This window comes from Ursus arctos, unplaced genomic scaffold (genome assembly GCF_023065955.2).
Source record: "Ursus arctos isolate Adak ecotype North America unplaced genomic scaffold, UrsArc2.0 scaffold_31, whole genome shotgun sequence".
Classification (NCBI taxonomy): domain Eukaryota; kingdom Metazoa; phylum Chordata; class Mammalia; order Carnivora; family Ursidae; genus Ursus; species Ursus arctos.
In genome coordinates, this window is record NW_026622997.1 from 4,128,754 (window position 1) to 4,152,288 (window position 23,535).

Sequence of the window (23,535 nt, forward strand, 5' to 3'; positions counted from 1 at the left end):
AATGTATTTCTTTTGATTATCCTTCCCATTTTACAGCCCTTCCGAACAGTAGAGAAAATTGAGCTAGAAGTGTTTTCTTCCTCCAGGCACATTTCTGATATTTCTTGGCTCATCTCTCTGAGACCTGATACAGACCCACAGCACAGTGTCATAGGAGTCGTTCAGCTGTGACCAAGAATTTCCAATTCTGCTTCATAGTAGTTGAAATGGAAAACTTCATTCTTTACCTCAACATCTGCTCCGTCCTGTGTTTTCATGATTCATGATTGTAGTGCTGTAAAAACTTTTCAGTGGTTCCTTAGATAAGACACCACAAGCATAAGCAACAACAAAAGAGAAAATAGATAAATTGGAATTCATCAAACTTCCAAACTTTTGTGTTCCAAAGAACAGCACCAAGAAAGTGAAAACACAACCCACAGAATGGGATAAGATACTTAAAATCATATATCTGATAAGGGACTTACATGTAGAATAAAGAATTTTTATCCCTTAATAATAAAAAGATGACCCAACTAAAAAAATGGGCAAAATGTCTGAATAGAGGAAACAGCAGATGTTGGTGAGGATGTGGAGAAAGGGGACCTTTACACTGTTGGTGGGAATGCAAGCTGGTGCAGCCACTCTGGAAAACAGTATGGAGGTTCCTCAAGATGTTAAAAATAGAGCTACCCTATGACCCAGCAATTGCACTACTAGGTATTTACCCCAAAGATACAAATGTAGTGACCCAGAGGGCCATGTGCACCCCAATGTTTATAGCAGCAATGTCCACAATAGCCAAACTATGGAAAGAGCCCAGATGTCCATCAACAGATGAATGGATAAAGAGGATGTGGTTCATATATACACAATGGAATATTACTCAGCCATTAAAAAAATGAAATCTTGCCATTTGCAATGATGTGGATGGAACTAGAGGGTATTATGCTAAGCAGAATAAGTCAGAGAAAAGACAATTACTATATGATCTCACTGATATGTGGAATTTAAGAAACAAAACAGGATCATAGGGGAAGGGAGGGAAAAATAAAATAAGACGAAATCAGAGAGAGAGAGACAAACTGTAAGAGACTCTTAATCACAGGAAACAAACTGAGAGTTGGTCGAGGGGAGGGGGTTGGGGGATGGGGTAACTGAGTGATGGACATTAAAGAGGGCATGTGATGGAATGAGCACTGGGTAGTATATAAGACTGATGGATCACAGACCTCTACCTCTGAAAGCAATAATACATTATATGTTAATTAATTGAATTTAAATTTAAAAAATTAAAAAAGAAATTTCTCCAAAGAAAATAGAAAAATGGCCAAAAGCACACGAAAGGATGCTTCACAGCCTTAATCTTCAGGGGAAGGCAAATCAAAACCACCATGAAATACCACTTCACATACACTCGGATAGCTAGAATCAAAAAGAGGGATAATAACAAGGATGTGGAGAAATTGCAGTCCCCATACACTGCTGGTAGGAATGTAAAATGGTGCCATCACTTTGGGAAACAGTCTGGCAGTTTCTCAAATAGTTAAAGATAGAGTTAACATTTGCCTCAGTAATTTCACTGCTAGGTCAATTCATTTCTCCCCGAAGAGAATTGGAAACATATGTCTCCACAAAAACTTTTTTTTTTCAAAGATTTTATTTATTTATTCGACAGAGATAGAGACAGCCAGCGAGAGAGGGAACACAAGCAGGGGGAGTGGGAGAGGAAGAAGCAGGCTCATAGCAGAAGAGCCTGATGTGGGGCTCGATCCCATAACGCCGGGATCACGCCCTGAGCCGAAGGCAGACGCTTAACTGCTGTGCCACCCACGCACCCCCACAAAAACTTTTATACAAGTGCTCATAGTAATATTCTTCATAGCCAAAAACGAGGGGAAAAAAACCCTTAAATATCCATCAGCTGGTGAGTGGATAAACGAAAGATGATTTATCTGAAGAATATGAAAGCACTAATTGGAAAAGATATATGCACCCCTGTGTTCATGGCAGCATTGTTTGCAATAGCCAAGTTATGGAGGCAACCCCAAGTGACCATCCATAGATGAATGGATAAAGAAGATGTGGTGTTTGGGGTGCCTGGGGGGCTCAGTCGGTTGAGCGTCTGCCTTTGGCTCAGGTCATGATCCCGGGGTCCTGGGATCAAGTCCCACTTAGGGCTCCCTGCTCAGCAGGGAGTCTGCTTCTCCCTCTGCCCTTCCCCCTGCTGTGCTTTCTCTCTCTTTCTCTCCCTCGAATTAATTAATTAAAAAAGAAGATGTGGTGTATAGATATAGTAGAATACATTTCGGCCTTAGTAAAAAGGGAGGTAATCTACCATTGCGTGACATAGACGGACCTTGAGGGTATTGTGCTAAGTGAAATAAGTCAGATTGAAAAAGACAAATTCACTTACAAGTGAAATCATAACAACAAATGAACCAACAAAAGGAAAACAAACTCATAGATACAGAGAGCAGAGCGGTGGTTGCCAGTAGGGAAGGGGGTGGGGGGACTGGATGAAATGGGTAAAGGGGCTCAGCTGTATGGTGATGGGTAGTGACTAGACTTATGGTGGGATCACTTTGTAGTGTATACAAATATCGAATTACAATGTTGTATACCTGAAGCTTATATAATGTTATATACCAATTTGCCTCAATAAAAAATATGAAATATTGAGTGGTCTATTATTCAGCATTAAAATGGAATTAGGTACTAAAGCGTACTACAGCACAACATGAATGAACCATTATGCTTAGAAGCCAGTCACAAAAGAACACACATTGTGTGATTCCATTTATATGAAATATTAGAGAAGGCAAATCTGTGGAGACAGAACATAGACTAGTGCTGTCTAAGACTGAGGGTGAGGATGAAGGGGGGGTACCTGCTAATGGGTACGGGGTTCCTTGTTTGGGTGATGAAAATGTCCTAAAACTGTGGCGATGATTGGACAACTCTGAAAATACTAAAAACCATGGAATTTTACTTTAAGTAGGTAAATTTTATGGTGTGTAAATTACACTTGTAATGTAGCTGTTGTTAAAAGAACTCTTCTATGGAGATGACATAGGTACAAATCAGGGCCAGACCAAGAAGCATGAACCAGGGACCTGTTGTCATGGGGAAGTGGTGCGCGTGGTGGTGACCGAGGGCCGAGTAGCGGCATTGGCTCTGGAGTTGGGCGGGGGCGGGGCAGACTTGGGGCTTGGGCACCTTCTTCCAGGGAGGAGGCCCAGCGCAGCTGCTGTTGTGACCCAAGACCTTGATCCACATCCACAGATCAGAACATCGGTGTACCAGCCGTCCTCAGACACCGCACTGAGGACAGGTGAGGCAGCTGAGGCTTGGGGAGGTTATGAAGCTTGTCCAGAGTCACACAGCTTGTAAAGGACACAGCCAAGACTCAGCGCCAGCTTGTAAAAATTAAAATGCACACACCTTGGCAAAGTGTTAGGAGAAAGAAAGACGTTTACGTTCCAAAGGCCAGTCGTCCACATCAGTGGCAGAGAGATGAAGAAGGGGCTCATGCTGGAAAGTGTCGCTTCCCAGTGAAGGACTGTGGGCACGCAGAAGTCGATGAGTCAGAAGGAACGCGCATCAGCGAAGATGCCGTGGAAAGGTTGAAAGCTGAAAGGCAGGCCTTCCAAGGCTTCTTTGGAAAAACTGGAAAGAAAGCAGGGAAGGCAGTCCTGTGGGCATCAGCAGGTAGACTCAGATTGTGGATGAAAAAACAAAGACCTCACAGTTGAGCAGATAACACAGTTTCTTCCTGTGGCCCAGATAGGACCTTTGATAGAGGCTTCTCTGACATAAGTCGTGACGGCACCGCTGGGCGCTGGATCTGTCATTGCTTCCTGGCCATCAGGGACACGGGTGAAGGACTGAGCCACGCAGTCGGCTCTGCTTTTGCGCCTGTTTAGAACGGAAGCAGAACAGGAGAAGGAATATGGACTGACTGCTACTTATGATGCCAGTTATGAGAGTTCATTCCATGTCACAGCAGCCACCAAGCAAGCAGTAAGAGACGAGATTATGAAACAAACCCAAGATGCCAAGAAGGGGCCAGGAAGCAGAGAGTATCAGCTCCCCATGCTCACAGATCCCTAGTGCCTTCAGCACACCCTCCCAGGAGCCCTTCTCATCTGGCCCAAGGACCGAACCAGGGATGGGGTAGCGTTGCAATCTCCTGCCTTTCAAGCCACTCAGCCTTCCATGCGCCCGCTGCTCAGCTAGACCATACTGCTCTTGCAGCGCAGCAGTGCCGGTGTGTGAAACCAACCCTTGGGCTCAGACCCCCGAAGCTGCTAACAAGGGAACTGCAGCCACACATTCGGGGATGGAGTGGGGTCAGTGTTCCGGCGCCGCATCTCCTGGTCTCTCCCAGGTTAGTCGCAGACACACTCCCTCCGAGGCTGACCGCTGGTTAGAAGAGGGGTCCGAGAAAATCCAGGCTCAGCAGCCCCAGACCTCAGCTGTCCTTCTGCAGCCAGTTCTCCAGTCTCCTCCACTCACTGCCATGACCCTGCCAGCCTGCCTTTCCCAGGGAATGAATTGCTCACCTCTCAGCCCATGCCAGTGGGTGTGGTCCCACCCCTGCAGCCTGCCCTGTCCTATCCCGTGGCCAATGGGATGCCCTACCCAGCCCCGAAAGTGCCTGTGGTGGCCGTCACTCCCAGTTTGGCACTGCAGGATACCCTCCGGCCGCCCACCCCCATCCATCTCCTGGCCCGGTCAAGCGGCAGACATTCCCTCAGTCTGAGACAAGCAGGGCTTCTGCTAGTCCCTTCTTGAAGCCGCCTGCTCAGCACCTCAACGGTTCTGTAGCTTTCAGTGGTGTAGACTATGGCAGGTGGTCCTCAGAGATAAGCACGTAGAGGTTCCTGCGGGCACCTGCCCAGTGGATCCTTTCAAAGCCCGGTGGCTGCATTAGAAAGCCAAGTTCAAGCAGCACACTCACCCCTCTCCCACCAGCCCTTTCTCCAGTGACTTACAGAAGACTTTCGAAATTGAGCTTTAAGCAGTCACTGTGGCTTCTGTATTTTGTCTGTACTTAGGCAAGGGCAGGGGCAGAGGTCAAAAGAGCAAAGGGAACTTTGTGTTCCCAATCAGTATACTTTTCACTAATACCAAAGCTCCCAAGGAGCATGTCCAGGCAGAGTTCCGTGGGAGGTGATTTTGAGAAAAATGGAAAAAAAAGCCATTCCTAGAGAAGAGCTGTCTTGCAGTTAGGCTAAAGAAGTCAAAGAAATGTTGCCCTCTGTTCCCGTCTGACTCCTTGTAGCCCCTTACAAATTTCTGATAATAGAGAGCCCGAAGTATCTGAACAGGAATCTGTATTTAAAGCATATTTACTGGAATATAAAACAGTATGGGAAGCAAAATGATTTCCCTTTGTTTTTCAAGCCATTCACCCGCCACTCCTCAGTACCAGCCTGTCTTAGCGATCAAGAACATGGTGGCCTGTGCTTGGGCTGGGGACAGGAGGGAGGCAATGCAGAGTTCCCAGGAGGGCACATCAGCAGCTGCCCAGCAGAGCTACATTTTAGGGGTAAAGTTGAGCTTTGAGTCGGAGTAAATATTATAAATATTTATCAAAAAAGCCAAAATCTTTATTTTTATCCGTTAAGAATATTTTAAATAGTTCTCAGTATTAAAAAGTTGTAGGAGTTGTAAGTAATCTTGCCAAAGGTAAAAGGATTAGCTGTAAGATTTATCAGTGATGCCAACTGAAGTGGGGGGAAAGGCTGGGACTTGCAGATGGGGCCCCTAGCTTATTTGGTATCGTTCATTTTAAGTAGCACATTGCAGCAACAATCATGCGTATGACCAATAGAGCCACTAGGTTGTAGTTTTAAGAAAATCAGGGGCACATGGGTGGCGCAGTTGGTTGTGTGGGCACCTCTTGGTTTCTGCTCAGGTTGTGATCTCGGGGTGGTGAGATTGAGCCCATGTTGGGCTCCACACTCAGCATGGAGTCTGCTTGAGGTTCTTTCTCTGTCTCCCTCTGCCCCTCCCACTAGTGTGCTCTCTCTCTAAAATAAAATAAATCTTAAAAAAAAAAAAATAGAAAAGAAAATCAAAGAGCAGTATTGTCCTGGTTTTAAACCCTGTGATGAAATTCTAGTGTCATTATTTTAAGAGGATCAATCTAAATAGACTCTATAGAGAATATGTATTTCCTTTTATACAGTGCAGCAGTTTCCTTCTGTTAATTCTCTAATTCTGTTAATTGTCACTAAGGTGACAATGACAATCATATCAATAGACTGGAGTGCAGATTACTGGTGGTTTGTCATGTGAGTTTTGGTAGGTTTTGTTTTGCCCTTTATGTTTTGTCCCCACAAGTCTTGTGGACATGGAGATTCTAGTTTTATTAGCTGTGTGTGTGTTTGCCCCCCACTTGTGGAGAACAGAACATCCCTGCCTATTGCAGCCACTGGACCTCTGGTAACGAGAGATCCCATCTCATTTTTACTTTTGAACGTTGGTCTTACAAGCAAATGTAAGGTATATGTATTTATACTGATGAGAATTTATCATCTGCTGTAACAAAAACAAATGTTTGTGGTAGGAAAAAAAAGACATGAACCAGTGTTAATTTTTTAAGTATCTTTTTTTAGTAACCAAATGTTATAAACTACCCTAAATCTTCAGTTGTGATAATCTACAATTATCATTAGTATGTGATTGTGAAAATCGGTCAGGGAAGCACTAACAAAATGTTAGCTTCATCTTTTCAAGGTCAGCAATAATTTGGAAACCGTTCTTCAGTTCTGTACAAGAATTTATATCGAAGGGTGGCTCCCAATTATTCTTTTGGCTCATGTGTGAAAAAAAAAAAGTTACTGCGGGTAATCTATTTTGATTTTCCCAAGTGAAGGGCAGTAATTTGAGGACCCAATAGACTTCTAATTTTCACCACAATGAGTAGTTCAGAAAGGAGCATAGCTTTACTACTGTCAAGTATTGACCTTTGCTGATTACTGACATATAACTGCGTTATCAGCACACCAGGGCTCTGAAAAATGGCACTCAGCGGTCTTTGGAGTCAAGGACGTGTGATTCAGCGAGCGGCAAACGTCCAACAGTACCCTCTTCATATTTTCCTAAGACGGTGAACCACATAGGGGACTTGGACAGAGGTCCTAGAGGATCCCAACAGAAACTGTCTCTTGACACAGGGAGTACGGATTCGCGGGGCAGGTGCAGCTGCCATTCTCCTAAGTCGCAACGGCCACGCTCGCTCCAACGGCGTCTTTGACCTTCCCCAGGGCTTGAGGCCCGCCCTCCCTGCTCGCGCACGTGGCGAGGTGGGGACAGAGCCACGTGGGACCAGTGGAAGACACTCTCCGCAGCAGCACGCTGCTTACACTCCAGGAACTGGAAGTCACTTGTCAGCTTGTTGCTACAAGATCCTGCGGTCGGTTAGAAATCAAGCGCAGACAGGTGACACGGAGATCTTCCCCCGACCTTCCAACACACACTTTCCGTTTTTCCGTCACCCCGCCCCCGCCTTCGCCGACTCTCCGCCTGCAGGCTCGGCTTGGTCTCCAGGCCAGCACTATCGGAGGGGCTGGCCAAAACCCCGGAAGAGCCATTCCATCCGGGTGCTTTGTCCTGGAGCGAGGAGGGCGTGGCTTTATGACGACTGCGGGGGAGGGGCGAGAAGCCAACTCAGGAGCTGGGACAGCCTGATGGAGGGGGGCGGTGGAAGTATGGGTTGTCCCTTGCCACGCCCCGTGGAAGCTCCATACTGCAGGAGAGGGGAGTCTCTAGCCTCAAACTCCCCTTTGAGGCGGGAATATCAACTAAGAAGTCTAACTTCAAAGACTCCCACTTTTCAAAGCTTCTTCAAACCCTCTCGCCCTGCCCTTCTTTCCTCTCTGCTTGAGACCCGGGAAACACTTTCCGCCTCCAGCCTTTCCCCCCCCATCGCCCGGCGCAGGTGGTGGCGGCCCGCACGGTGCGCAGCCGCAGAGGGTTCTGGGCGGTGCCGCTGAGGGGCGTGTGACGCAGCGGCCGTCGCTGCCATTTTAAGTTGTTTGTTCTTGCTTACCTTCTCAAACGCGACTCTGCCCCGGACCCGGGAGGCGCCCGAGGCCGCCGCGGTTTCCGCAGCCAGCGGTTGGGGGGAACGAGGCTGTGCCACCGCGGACGCTCACCCTCCGCTTCGGCTTTCCCCCTCCGGGTCTCCTCGACCTTCCTTCCTGAGAGCCGGAACCCGACCGTGGGGGGAAGAAAGACTCGAGAGCAGATGCTTGAACTGAAATAACTTTATTTTGGGGGGTTTGCTTCGCTGACAGACCCCTTAGCGCAGGGCTCCCCTCCCCTTCCTCCCCTCCCCCTCCGCCGCCAGTACCAATCCTATCCCTCTTTCTCCTCGTTTCTCCTCCTCCTCTCTCTCGCCTTCGCCGCCGCCTCCGCGTCCTTCCCTCCGCCGCCGCCCGGGGCGCCGAGCCAGACTATGGGTCCCAGGTGGGGGCTGAGCGGCGGCAGCAGCGCGGGCGGCCCGGTCACAGTGCGCACTGCAGCGGGGATGGAGGGGCTCAGTTGGCTGGTGGTTTTCTCTTGACATGGCTCCTGCCCGTGCTGCGAGCAGCGCCCCCGCCGCCGCCTCCTCTTCTGCCGCCGCCACCGCTCCGCCCGCAGGTTGCGGCTAGAGGGCCCGAACCCCGCCCGAGAGTCGGTCAGTGAGTCCCGGTCTCCGCGGGGACAGGGAGGGGATTTCCCCGTCACCCGCCCCCGCTGCCTCAGTTCCACCCCCTGCCCCCTCGGGAAGCAAACTAATGACCCCACCCTAAACTATCCAAACTCGGGAAACATGGTCTGTTCAACGTGAGAGAGAGAGCTAATCCAGAATCCGGGAACTTCAGGGTTTTTTTTGGGGGGGGGGTGGGCTGGGCGTACTTTCAAAAAGTAATTAATATTAACACAACTATTTTCTTTTTTTCCCACTGATCCTTCCCATTTACCCTCTCCCGCCTACTCTACCCGGGCGGGAATTGTTTCCACGATGAAATGAGTGAAAACCTGAGTGATCCTGTGTCTCCCGTGGTGCGAGTGAGTCGCTGCCGCTGAAGGCAAAGGGTGGGGGTGGGACCTGGGGGGTGGAAGGCAGGTGGTCCCTGGGCACTGCCTGGGATCTGGGAGAAGACCCGCCACCTTTGCCTCAGCAATGCTCGCAGGAAGATAAGTTGCACTCCCCACGATCTTGAACGGGGGCAGATTCCTAGGGAAGACTCCCTTGGGGAATGTAGGACTCATTGCAGGGCTGGGGGTTTTGGGATCCCGGGCATTAATCAGGTCTAACCACAGAGCCGGAATAATTATTATATCGTATTATATACCCCCTTTCTCTCTGCCATCATGATTTTCCATGGCAGCAGCATTAGCAGCCGCCTGAGGGTGAAAATGTGGGTGATGGGGAAGTTGGTAATGACTCCGCTGTTTTTTCTCATGGCTCCTTTGGGCAACAGCTGTCCGCCCCCGGTATACACTGTAGTTGATTGCAGGGAAACCCTGTACCTCTCCCCTTCCTTCTCTACCGATTTTGCACTTTTCTCTTTGCTCACCACCAAGTGTAATCAATAACAAGCACTGACAATATATAGCAATAGTGAAATCTGAAATAACTTAAGAATTAATTAGGTACTACAGCCATGGATCTGGCTGGGTAAAATCCAATTGGATATTTCAGTTTCATTCACCTACCCTGTTTTGGGGGGTTTGGGGGCTTTTCTTTTCTCTTTTTCTTTGTAATTTTTTTTTTATTTTGGTATTTGGAAAGCAGGGATCATCACACTTCCCCTTCCCGTTCCTTCTCATAATACCTTCTCTAAAGAGGGGGGAAAAATCCGTATGGATTTGAAGGATTGGACTGGTGTCAGCTGTGTTTTATTGCACACCTAAATCCTGATAATAGGCTTTTCGTTCCCCCCCCCCCAAAGCCTTTATTTTGGCGTTTAAGCCAGATGTGTTTTCCAATAAGTTAGTTCCAAGTATTTTCTCCTCTCTTTCTTTCCTTCCTCCCCTTCCTTTTCCCCATAACCCCAAACGTTATTGTCCAAACATGACTGGACAGCAGCTTTTGTTTCTTGACCCTGTAATATGACAGTCTGCTAATATTGCCAGAAGGTGCAGTTTTTGGGTTACAGTCGTGATTTTAGCTATTCAATCATATTAGCAGGAAAAAAATGACTTGTTTCTGTTGTACTTGAGTCTTAAGAAAAAGTGCCCATAGTTTAGTGACAATTTCCAAAGGCTTTAGTACCACCTGTATTTCAAAATGGGGGACCCAAACTCCCGGAAGAAACAAGCTCTGAACAGACTACGTGCTCAGCTTAGAAAGAAAAAAGAATCTCTAGCTGACCAGTTTGACTTCAAGATGTATATTGCCTTTGTATTCAAGGAGAAGGTAATTTAAAATTCTTAATGTGAATTAGCACAAGTGATTTTTGTAAGTGTATATTAAATTATTTGTTACCCGTAAATAACTGCATATTAGGTTAAAGAGTTGTTGACAAAAGTCTACGTGTGTGCTTTAACCTGCACCCTCCCGGGTAGTTCTTTGCATGTGTAATTGCGGTCTGACTACGAATGGAAGGCTTGAGTACACCTTGATTTGGAAATACTTGCTAAAGCTCAGTAGGGTCCTTTTTAGGTAACCTGGGGTGAGCAACATTGTAAAACTCAATTATGTTTCACAAGAAATTTCATTTATGTGGAGTTACATAGAGAACATTATAGCTGAATTTAAAGATTGTCTGAAGTATGAAGTGGGATATTTGAAAGTGGTGAATTAGAATCAAAATGTTTATATGCTAAAAGTAAATAGTCTGTTCAACCTCATGCTAAGGGTTCCTTTCTTACAGTACATTTGATGAAATATAGTAACTAATTTTTAGGAACAGTTACATACTGAAATGGTTAATTTGTGTTTAGAAGTGCAATTTATTAAAATTCAAAAGGACCTGAAGAGGAAATTTAAATTTTGAGGGGGCTGGCAGACATAATCAGAATTAATTCCACGGTTAAATAGCAAATAATGAGTTGTGAGTAGTCAAGGAGAAGATGATGAAAGCAGTATTTTTAAACGATGTCTGTTTGACGTGAGATTAGGTTATGAATATAAGGAAATGCTACTTTGAATTTTGCACTTAAGTTGTGAGCTAATTTCAGATTAGAAATATATTCTTAGTGGTATGTACTTAATGTTTGGAAGTTTATCCCACTCTTAACTCTTTTAGAGGTTATTAGTACAGGCATACCTTGGTTTTATTGTGCTTCACTTCATTGCACTCTGCATATTTTGGTTTTTACAAATGGAAGGTTCGTAGCAACCCTGGGTTAAGTAAGTCCATCAGTGTCATTTTCCAACAGCATTTGCTCATTTCACGTCTATCCGCCACATTTTGGTAATTCTTGAAATGTTTTAGGTTTGCTTCTTATTAACGTATTTGGTATGGTGACCTATGATCAGTTATTACAACTTACTGAAATCATGATGGTTAACATTTTTTAGCATTATTTTTCAATTAAGATATATACATTGCTTTTTGGACATAATGCTTATTGCACACTTACTAGACTACAATGTAGTGTAAACATAATTTTTATATGCACTGGGAAACCAAAAAATTGATTCAGCTACCTATGATACTTGCTCTGTTGCTGTGGTCTGGAACTGAGCCCGCGATATCTCCAATGTATGCCTGTATTTAAGAATGCTCTTAGCAGCTCGAGTATAGTATTGTAAAGTGGTTTCAGAATGGTTTGTTTTGAAGTGATTATCCATCTCAAGATTGGGTAGTACCAGGATTTTACTTCTCCATTTTGTCTTGTTAATCTGTTGACTGCAGAATTGATATGATCAGGTTCTAATTGAAGATATTATAATGTAAGTTCACTTGAAATCCAAGATACAGGTGGTGAGATGAGTTCTTTATATTTAATATGTGAGATGCCCCAAGTTGTACTATCTAGTTCTTTCACACCATACAACCCTGTTTTTACTCTGTGAATGGACAGTACTCAGGCGATTGTCCTGAGTAGTTAATGAGTTTTACAACCTAAATTGATGAGCACTTGGTCACAACTAAATTTGAAGCTCAGTTTGGTAGACTTTTTTTGTTTCATATATTGACAGTTGCTATATAATATCTAAAAGGAGTAATGACCCTTTTAAGGAGTTAAAAAATGTTAATTTGTACATCTTTGTTTTTAAACTGCTGAGATTTTAATTTAGCTTATGTAGAATCAGTTAAATGAAAGTACATCAAGAGTAAATCACTTTTTTTAAACATTAGGTATTTCTCAGTGTTTAAGAAATATTGTTTAAAACAAGTTATCTGTTATTGATACCATAATACTATAAAACCATGCAGTAAAACATTCTGGTAATAGCCTATTTGTGTTGGTTGGGTAGTGGGGCTCAGGGAAATAATAGGATCCACCTATTTGAAAATCTGTACAAAAATTATCTGCATTAGTAATTTTGCTGAGTTAGAATAAAGGTACATGGCATTGTAATATGAACTGGGTGTTAAAAGACAATGTCCTACTGGTGGGTTAATACCTTTTTTTTCCTTTTAGAAGAAAAAATCAGCACTTTTTGAAGTGTCTGAGGTTATACCAGTTATGACAAATAATTACGAAGAAAATATCCTGAAAGGTGTGCGAGATTCCAGCTATTCCTTGGAAAGTTCCATAGAGCTTTTACAGAAGGATGTGGTACAGCTCCATGCTCCTCGATACCAGTCTATGAGAAGGGTAAGTTCTGTTTTTCAGTCTTGATTTGGAGGTTTTTGTGAGTTAAGCTTGCATTTTTTCCCCCTAAGTATGGGTAGTTAATATAGTCACGAGTCTCTTTAAAAGTTTACTTCAGGGGCACCTGGGTGGCTCAGTCTGTTAAGCGGCTGCCTTCAGCTCAGGTCTAAAATCTTTTTTTTAAAAAAAGTTGACTTCAGATAAAACATGGATAACTTTTCCTATGTGGTATTATGGTGATAATGGTGTGTGTTATTGCTGGGAATAATGTTTTGTATTACTGTTATTAGATTTTTCTTTTTGGGGAGAGAACTAACATCATGCTCCTTATAAATAAGAAACAAGGTAGAAAGTATTATTGTTCCCAACCTTCTAAACTTCTGTAACTCTTTGGAAGTTGAAATGAACGTATTTAAACAAGAGATCCCAATAATTACTGGGGTTGGGGAAGGCTAGAGATAACCATGTACTGGTCTGAAAGAGGTTTATTGGCCTTTGAAAGTTAATACACTGAACTCTGATAATAAGGAACAAGAATGAAAAAAAGTTTATAATCAAAATAGCATTTCAGCTGTAATAAGAATGTGAGTAATAGTAGAAGTTTCAAGACACCTTTGCTTAAATATTAACTAGGTTCTGATTTTGAAGAACGGAAAAAAAATACACGGACTTCACAAGAAAAAAACATCAGCTTCAGTTGGAGTTTTTACCATGTGCTGATTAATTTAGGTTTTGGTGTGAGGAACATTGAACTGGGTGACTGTAGGTGGACTCTTACAAGATAAAAATTAGAATTAGGCCATGAGCTATTCAGATTATATACTCCTGTTACCTCTTGGAATATAAAATGATACATAGTAGGCCTTTTGTACTTGTAACATGTTTGTATAATCAAACCTATAATTTGTGACATAGCTTGTTATAGCTTTTTTTCTTTGAAAGTAATTTTTTTTTTTTTTTTTTGATCCTTTTATAGGATGTAATTGGCTGTACTCAGGAGATGGATTTCATTCTTTGGCCTCGGAATGATATTGAAAAAATTGTCTGTCTCCTGTTTTCTAGGTGGAAGGAATCTGATGAGCCTTTTAGGCCTGTTCAGGTATTTTATTCTAAGTGTGGTGCGCTGAGTGAGTAAAAACTCCTGAAATAGGGCCTAACTTAAGAAATTGGAGGGGGAATATGCATTATTCTAATCAGTTTTACTTCAGAAGTTGCTCCCATCTGTTTGAATATTGTGATGCAAGAGGAGAACGCATTTGAGTGACAGAATCTCTTGAGAATGAGGTAGTCCTAACTACCCCAGTGTGTCTTTAAAATAATGGTGAGAGAAAATCTTTCAGGGTAGACATTTGTTGATTTGTAGAAGGACCTATGGATGAACTTGAGAAAGTCTCTCCCCTGCACCACACACACTCCTGAAATAATATACTTAACCATCTGGTTCTCAGAAGAATCTGATCTATGAAATGGGTTAAGAAACCCTTTTCCCAGGGGCACCTGTGTTCAGCCTAGGTTGTTAACACACACACACACCCACCCACCCACCCACCCCCCCCACCCCCCGGTCCTGGGATCTAGTCCTGAGTCGGCTTCTGACCCCCTCCCCCCAATTCTCTCATTCTCTCTCTTGCTCTCAAGTAAAAGCTTAAAAAAAGAGAGAGAGAAAGAAAGAAACCCTCTTCCAGGCTTCCAGGGGCATTTCAGTGGCTCAGTTGGTTAAGCTTCTGCTTCTCCCTCTCCCCCACTCATTCTCCCTTTCTCTCTGAAATAAATAAAATCTTTTAAAAAAATCATTTTCCAAAAGTAGATTTGTGTATAAAACTGTACGGGAGAGAAGTAAATCTGGTAGTGGTTCTTAAGTAATCTTCCTTGACATTGTGCTAACTTTAGACTTGTCACTTGATGTACTAGACAATTTCCAGTTTTTAAGAGCATTTGCCCAAGTGATATGATCCTAACTTTATTCATAGTACTTTTATATGCAGAGGAGAAAGTACAGTAATATCCACCAAAATGTTAGTTATGGTTAGTTCTAGGCCAGGTATAGCTAACTTTTTTTTATTGTGTATATATACATTTCATAACTCTACAATGATCATACTTTTGTTTACAATCAGAAACCTAAATAAAGACATTTAGACTAATTTTAAGCATACTAAACTACATATCAGAATGCCTATTTTAGGCTAATTGCTTAGAAATATGTAAGTTATTTAAAAAATTTTACATTTATCCATTACTATGAAGCATCTTTATGGTGCTTTTGTTTATGATAGGCAAATTGGTATACTTTTCTTTTCCCCATGGTAATGTTCTACACATCAGCTCAAATAAATTACCGTTCCTTTTTCTAAGATTAACTTGACAGAAGTAAGTTTCAAAGAATAAATATATAGCCTAAATATAGGTAAAAGTATTAACATATTTATGTTTGTATTCAGTGGACAATATCTGACTCACATGAACTTGCTGGAGAATGTAAGTTGGATATAAAAAGCAGGAAGACAGGAGTGGTAAGGCATGTTTATAGTTAACCAGAGCAGGTCTTGCACCTCAACTGTAACTGCTCTCCAGAAGCACTGTTAGGATTTTTATTATTATTTTTTTAACTCAGAAATTTCCATTGGAAAAATTTTGGTCCATTACTCATCGTATTTTTTAAAATTTCTAATACTCTATCTTTCTCTCTCAGACCTTATTTGAAATAGTTGTATTAAAATAGTCTTGTCTCAAGTTAAGTCCTACTTTTTGAAGTCATGGCTGTTTATTGACTGTTGCTTGTAACTAGGCTGTCTCCTGAATACTTTATATACATTTAATCTTCATTTTTATAAGAACTATGCAGATAGGAACCTCCTTTTGCAAAGGAAGAAACTGAGGCAGTTAGAGATTAGGTAAACAGCCCAAGATCATGCAGTTAAGTGGCAGTCAGGACATAAATCCTGTAGAGCTTATGCCCTTAATTCACTCCTATGCTGTATCGTGAAAAACCTTAAATTATGGACTGAATATAAGCGCTAAGTAGGATAGAGTTGTAATATCGTGTAATTTTGGAGTTCAGCTATAGGAAACAAGTTCAGTGTAAAGATGAATTTACTTCCCTAGTAATTTAAAATAAATGAATATCCTGAATGAGAAGCTTTAAATATAAATAACTTCTTAAGGCAAATGAGAAAAGGAAACGTAAACTTAACTTGAAAACCTTTTTTTTTTTTTTTTTTTTTTTGTCTTGAAGCACTTGAAAATCTGGATAGTGAGATTTAGTAGGAACCAGAGTAAAGGTGGCTTTTCAGTAACAAGTTCCTGCTATATTCAGAGTACTGTGAAGTGCTGGGAGGTGCTATTAGAATCTCTTCTTTCTCTTTACCCCTAAATGCTCTTGCTGCAGGTTAGTTCTTCATAGTATTCACATATTTCGTTACTTCTGGGCATTGCCTTCATGCCACTTATTAGAGAGGTTTTTTGTAGTGTGGACTGTTCCTTCCCAAATCTTTGTATATTCAATAGGGAGACAGTGAATGAGTGGGGAGCCGGGGCGGAGAGTGAAGGACAAGTAAACTCACCAATGAGCGTGGAGCCTGATGCTGGGGCTGGATCCCAGGACTCTGAGATCATGATCTGAGCCGAAGTTAGATGCTTAGCTGACAGAGCCACACGGGTGCCCCACGCAGTATTCTGATTTTGACACATTAGTATTTATGTTGGTCTTGTTCCAGGAATGGCATTTCCCAAATTACCTTTTATTAGTGCTTTCCCCAGGGAAAATTACTGTCCTCTTTCAAGGCCCAGTTCAGAATCACCTGCTAATACTGCCCGTAGTGTCCACTGTGTTAGTTATTTCTCTCTCCTTCACATAGCGCTTTGAAGATAAGAACCCATTTTAGGGTTTTACAAATAACGACATCTTATTCTAGAAAAGATCTGAAGCAAGTTAGGTTTTATATTTGCACGTGCTTTGTCCTTTGAGCAGTATAAGAGCCCCTTAAGGGTGGGATAACCTTATTCATATTTTTTGGTATTTAATAACATTCTTTTCCTATATGGAGTGCAGTAAATATTTGAATTTGTGTAGAGGTACAATTGAATATCATATTCATACGGTCGTATGTAGCATATCATCTTAGGTTATGGCTTATAAGAAGAGCTGGGTGCTAAAATTCTAGATAGCAGGAACGGATGATTTTTCCATGGTAGTATTTCCTATAGTCTTTGACATAATGGGAGAATAAAAACTGTTTGAATCAAGTGGACTAACAATCTTTCTTCTTTTTTTTTATTTTTTAAAAATAATTCTGCATTATCTAAATACGAGATTGTTTAAGGTTTCTGTTTCTTGAATTCTCCATTAGCCTAGTCATTTCACCCGGCATTTGGTCTCCACAGACATTTTGTGGGAGTATCGAGTTGATCTTTCTCATGTTAGAAGAGTAAAAGAATGTCCTGATTTGGTAATAGTTCTTCATAACTTAAAATTTTTTTAATCTGAAAAAATTGTGCATAACATTTTTAAAAATTTCGAGGGGTTCATATATCCTCAAGCCCATCTGTGTGAGGACTGGAACTATATTTCAGGTGTGGGCTTTGTATTTCATTTAATCCTCTTAACTGTTCTGATGGGTTAGAGCCTATTTATTTTACAGGAGAGGAAGCTGAAGTTTAGAAAAGTTAGGGGATATATACAAGGTCACATAAGTAGTGAGATGTGCAGCTGAGATTGGAATATATTTCTTGGCAAAAGCTATCCATAGCGTGTATTCTTTGTAAATAGAAAGGAGGGAGTAATCCTTGCGCATAAAGAACTAAGTTGGGAATCTTGAGACAAATAAGTTTGAAAAATCTCGTTTTAGGGGCATCTGGGTGCCTCAGTTGGGTAATCACCAGACTCTGTTTCGGCTCAGGTCATGATCTCAGGGTCTTGAGATTGGACTCAGCTCAGCGGGGGGGTCTGAGATATTTTCTCTCCCTCTTCCATCCTATGTTCTCTCTCTGTCTCCCTCTCTAAAAAGAATGAAAGAAAATTTCGTTTTATAGAATTTGGCCTAAAATCATTGAGAATTAGGATCTAGTCACTCTGATGCAGTTTTTCTTGAAGGTCAAGTTCTATAATGGAGTGCTATCCACTAGAACTTTCTGTGGTGAAGAAATACATCTCAGTAGACTGTTCAGAATGGTGGCCGCTGGCCACATGGGATTATTGAGCATTTGAAATGTAGCTGGAGTTACTGGAGAACTGAATTTTAAATTGCATTTAATGAATTAAATTTAAGTAGGCACGATTGGCTCTGCCATATTGGATAGCATATGGATGCAATAGATGTTTCAGGTAGGGTGACATCTTTGTAGTTACATGTAAATGTATTTCTTCATTAGGCCAAATTTGAGTTTCATCACGGTGACTATGAAAAACAGTTTCTGCATGTACTGAGCCGCAAGGACAAGACTGGAATTGTTGTCAACAATCCTAACCAGTCCGTGTTTCTCTTCATTGACAGACAGCACTTGCAGGTAAGCTTTGTTTGTTTAACTACTTAACAGCTCATTTAAAAAGCTAATTTGTTAGGAAACTATATTCTATGTATGTTAATTAATTCTGTTTTGCCACTTCAGCACTGCATTATTTTTGAAGTTATTTAAAAATCAAACAGTTAATCCTGGGCCTCACCCTAGAACATGCTTCCCAAATTTGCTGCATAGTACAACTACCTGGGAGCCTTTAAAAGTCATGATTCCAGTGTGCAGTAGCGTTTAAGAAACGTTCCTGTAGAGCTTTTCTGTGTCAAGTATGGTCAACATCGTAAGATTCTTCAGTATGTAGAATTTCTTGCCCTACTCCAGTCCTACTTGGTCAGAGAATCTGTGTTTCAAACAACATCCTTAGATGAGTAGTAACACATTCTGTTTTGAGAAGCTTTGGCCCTAGACCTTTAAAAAAAAAAAAATCTAAAAGGATGAAATATATCTGTATTTAAAAGATCCGTATGTGTTTTAGAGAGGCACTTCCAATTTAAGCAATCCAGGTATTCCAAATTATTTTTTATTCTCTAGAACATTATTTTCATCAACCTAAACCTGAATATCCTCACTTGGAATTTATAATACATACCTTGTTATTTAACCTTTAAAAATAGCATCATTTTAATTACCATTCATTCACCAAAGGAGTGCCTACTTACTATGTGCCAGGCGCTGTACAACGGTGAACAAGACAGAAATTCCGTGTGGATTCCTACTCCATTGTAGGGGAGGCAGTAGGGCAGAACGGTATGCAGTCGGTGAGTGCTCAGAGGAAGTGGGTGCGGGTGTCTAAGCTGTTGGGTATGAACTCTGATGCAAAGGAGGCCTCTCTGAGAAGGCGGTTTAAGTAAAGACTTTTAGAAAAGTATTTGTGATACTAATTTTGCTTTTTTTTTTTTTTTTTTTTTAAGATTTTATTTATTTATTTGGGAGAAAGCAGGAACAGGGAGGGGGCAGAGGGAGAGAGAGAGAAACAGACTCCCCACTGAGCCAGGAGCCTGAGATGGGGTTTGATCCCAGGACCCTGAGATGATGACCTGAGCCAAAGGCAGACACTTAACTGACTGAGCCACCCAGACACCCCTAATTTTGCATTTTAGAGCATGGGTTTATTTTTACTTAGAGTCTGCAAGGTAGTAAAAAATACAAAGGTGAGGGGCGCCTGGGTGGCGCGGTCGTTAAGCGTCTGCCTTTGGCTCAGGGCGTGATCCCGGCGTTGTGGGATCGAGCCCCACATCAGGCTCCTCCGCTATGAGCCTGCTTCTTCCTCTCCCACTCCCCCTCCTTGTGTTCCCTCTCTCGTTGGCTATCTCTCTCTCCGTCAAATAAATAAATAAATAATCTTAAAAAAAAAAAAAAAAGGTGAATCATACTGTTGTGTTCAAGGAGCTGAAGACCACTTCGCAAGATTACACATTGACTTTGTATCTTGTAAGAAAGTGTTAAGTAAATGTGGTATTGTATGTACAAATAAGAGCTTTGGGAATTAAGAAGAAAGTTGATTTTAGTGGAGGCACCCCGTAAAACAGGAAAACTATGACTTGGTTGGGTTTTGGAGGTTTTCTTTTCCATTTTGTCTTTACCTTAGCTCTCCTATGGTGGATTTTTAAGTTGCCTCATTTTTCATTTTTAACTACTTGTGTCTTTAATTAATTTATTGTGATAATAGTATATAGCAGGCTCTTGACTCATAGGATGGAATCTACAACAGAGACTTTTAGTCTTAGAAGATTTAATAATGACTATATACTAATGTAGAAACGTCATTTTCCTACAAATATATAGATCAGTAATATATAGAAATGACTGGTGACTTGAAGGAGTTACTTTGTTAAATAAGTAAGTTGTCTCCTGTTTTTATATCAATGTCAGATGTTTTCTGTGGTTTATGAAACAAATAACTTAAATCTTTTAATGAAAAGAAAATTGTAAGCTCATAAACTAAATTTGGGTTTAGGTAGGTGACCAGCGGTCAGTCTGTCTGGAAGGCCCTGGTTTTTGCGCTGAAAGTCCCAAGTCCTAGAAACCTCAATCCTCATGGCAAAGTGGGATGGCTGGTATCACCCTCATTGTAGATGCATTTGGTCTTCAGTGCTCTTAGGTCCCCCTTCTTTCAGGATCTGTTCTTGATCTTCCTAAACAGGAGATGTGTTGCCATATTTGCACTATATAGAAGAATGAGGGAACTGATAGGAGAGTGGCCAACACAGGGCCTATTATGTACGAGATGCAAAGAGCTTTACAAGTAGCTCAGTTAATCCTTACAACGATCCTGTGGGGGTAGGTCTTACTACTGCCGTTTTATAGGTGAGGAAATCAGGAAACTCAAGAACTTGACTAGCAGAGGGGCGCCTGGGTGGCACAGCGGTTAAGCGCCTGCCTTCGGCTCAGGGCGTGATCCTGGCATTATGGGATCGAGCCCCACATCAGGCTCTTCCGCTATGAGCCTGCTTCTTTCTCTCCCACTCCCCCTGCTTGTGTTCCCTCTCTCGCTGGCTGTCTCTATCTCTGTCAAATAAATAAATAAAATCTTTAAAAAAAAAAAGATCATCTAGCAGAGATCTTGTGTCCTTTATCATAACCTAAGATGTATAAAAAAGCTAGACCAAATGATAATTTTGGATGGGCAAGTGGTAGAGAGGCACATTCCTGGAGTCTGGATTCTAATCCACATGCAGCCATCTACTGGCTATGAAATCTCAGACCAGTAACTTCTGTGAACGCATGTTCTTTGTTGAGCAAACGATATAAGGTTGTTGTAACATTGAAAATGAAAAAAAATATGTGCATTATGTAAAGGTTCATTACGTATATAGACTGCTTTTGCCTTTTTTTAAGAGGTGCTGTTGTGAAAAGAAGTACTTTAAAGGCGGGTCTGGGGGTAGCTTCCATCTTCATTTACTAGCAGTGATGATTTGTGAAGGCACCTAGCACATTTTGCCATAAGTCAGAGGTGAAATAGTAATAGTAATGGTAATACCTTCTCTTTCTTCCAGTCCTTCACCCCAGGTTATGCTTCAGTCTATCTTTTCCCTCACTTTGACTCTGACTACATTTGTTGTCTTTTGTGTATACAAACAGGACTTCACACCTCTATGTAGATCCTGTCTCTGTGAAATGCCTTTAAGCTTACTTTCCATCAGCAAGTTGTCCATGCTTGACTTTCCAGACTTTACATTTTTGTTTTGAATAAATTCTTTAAACATTTATTTAGTTTATAATCATGTTTATTCTTTCTGTATTTTATATGGCAAGGTTTTGTCTTCCTGACGAGACTGAGGTTGCTGTGGGTACAGACCATAATTTATTCCCTTACTCCATATGCTTGTTACTGTGTCCATAAGTGCTTAATGTAATTGTGGGAGATTGACTTCATGTGACAATTGAGCAGTTATGATAAAGCCTTACTAAGATTATTAAAATTATTCCCCTTTCAGACTCCAAAAAACAAAGCTACAATCTTCAAGTTATGCAGCATCTGCCTCTACCTGCCGCAGGAACAGCTTACCCACTGGGCAGTTGGCACCATAGAGGACCACCTCCATCCTTACATGCCAGAGTAGAGTGCTGACCAGCAAAATGGACAAGATCGGAGAGTGCAGCAGCATTTTTTTTTCTTGTTTTCTTACACTTATTCTTTCAGAGTTTAAAGAAAATGGACTCATGCACAGAACACTATGCATTTTGAAACTTGTTCATCCTGGATTTTTTTTTTTTTTTTCAATTATTTGTGTCTCAGAACTTAAAAAAAATTAGGTGTCTTCTGCACGGACTGTGTGAAAGAAGATGCTTTGCATATTTGCTGCACTGCATCAGCATCTTACTAAAAATGTGAAATGAAAGGACTATTGTACACTGAAATGCTTAAATGTATCTGAAAGCACAAGGTGATACTCATTTTTGATGGTCTTTCCATTTGTGCTGGTTTTTGCCTCTTTGACATCTGCCATCAGTATTTAGAGGGTGAGAAGTGAATGTAAAAGGTATAAATAACATTTAAAAAAACTTAATAGCTTTGCTGTAATCACCGTTGTTCCAGAGCACTGTCAGATTCATTCTAATGACCAGAAGTGGTTGTTTAAAAAATATATATATATAGATACACAACCACGGGAAAGAAATCTTAAATGAAAAAAAAAGCATCTCATTGTAGGCATTCTTGCCTCATGTTTTACTGGGCCATGTTTGTTTCCTGGTACTCATAAATGTGTGTATTTTATTTCTAGATCTCTTTCCCCAAGTTGTCGTTATAAGAGTATTCTGCTGAATGTGGATACAGTTTATACACATTAAAGCAGATCTGGAGTCTGAAGTAGCTAAAGCAGCTATAAAACTGAGAAATACATTCATAGCTGCAGAAACCATGATAGGTAGCGGACTTTCCTTTTTGGTTTTTGTTTTTTGATTTTAAAGAGAAGAGATTCTTACTACAAAGAAAGAAAATCCAGTGAATTGTGCAGAAATACTGGTTTCTACACCATCCTAAAGGAAAACTTATGAGGGTTTTTTGGAGTAGAAAAAAGTTACTAAAGTTGGGATCTTAAATTGTTTAAAAACCATTGAGTGTCAAAGCTCTAAAAGCAGAACTCATTTTGTGCAATGAACATAAGGAAAGACTACTGTATAGTTTTTTGTTGTTTTTTTCTTTTTAATGAAGAAAAGCTTTGCTTAAGGGTTGCATACTTTTATGGAGTAAATCTGAATGATCCTACTCCTTTGGAGTAAAACTTAGTGCTTACTGGTTTCCAATTGTATTTAGCTTCTGGTTGGAATTTGAAAAAATGAAAACCTAAATAAAATAGGTGAAAGTTCCCTGACTATTCAGGTGAATACACAAAACTTGAAGTGGTAATTTTTTTTTCCAAGTCAATGGGTAAGATGTTACTGATGACCTTGGGGGTTGTTTTACAGTCCATAGTTAAATGGCAAATTCAGAAGGACAAAAAATGGCAGATGGGTTTGTAATTTCAGGAATAGGAATCAAAGACATTTTGTCCGCCTTAACAGTTACCAGGTTGGCTTTGTTCCTTGCCTCATTGTAAAGAAAAATAGATTTTAAAGTAGGCTGTATACCCAGTGTGGGGCTCAAATCATGACCCCAAGATCAAGAGTCACAGGCTTCACTGACTGAGCCAGCCAGGTGCCCCAGAAAAGTATTCTTTATTTCAAAATGCTTTCACATGTTTTCTCATCAGTTGAAAATGAGAACCTATTTGAACCAATGCCTTTGAATGTTAACCATGGGCAGGTCCTGTTCAAAGATCTGGCCTT

General features: G+C 41.5%; 1 protein-coding gene and 1 pseudogene across 2 annotated transcripts; both read left to right on the forward strand.

The window, feature by feature from the left end:
- The window catches only part of LOC130542200 (protein numb homolog), a 58,930-nt pseudogene extending 50,259 nt beyond the window's left edge, over positions 1-8,671 (forward strand).
- On the forward strand, positions 7,983-23,103 carry CUNH6orf62 (chromosome unknown C6orf62 homolog). 2 transcript variants are annotated; one of them, XM_026511270.4, is made up of 5 exons: positions 7,983-10,399; positions 12,577-12,753; positions 13,727-13,849; positions 18,121-18,255; positions 21,702-23,103. In XM_026511270.4, exons 1-5 carry the CDS (start codon positions 10,271-10,273, stop codon positions 21,825-21,827), a joined length of 690 nt encoding a protein of 229 aa, XP_026367055.1. In that variant the 5' UTR covers positions 7,983-10,270; the 3' UTR covers positions 21,828-23,103. The 2 variants fall into 2 exon arrangements, with proteins under 2 accessions (XP_026367055.1, XP_026367056.1); XM_026511271.4 differs by having other exon boundaries at positions 7,986-9,045.
- Positions 23,104-23,535: the final 432 nt, after the last annotated feature.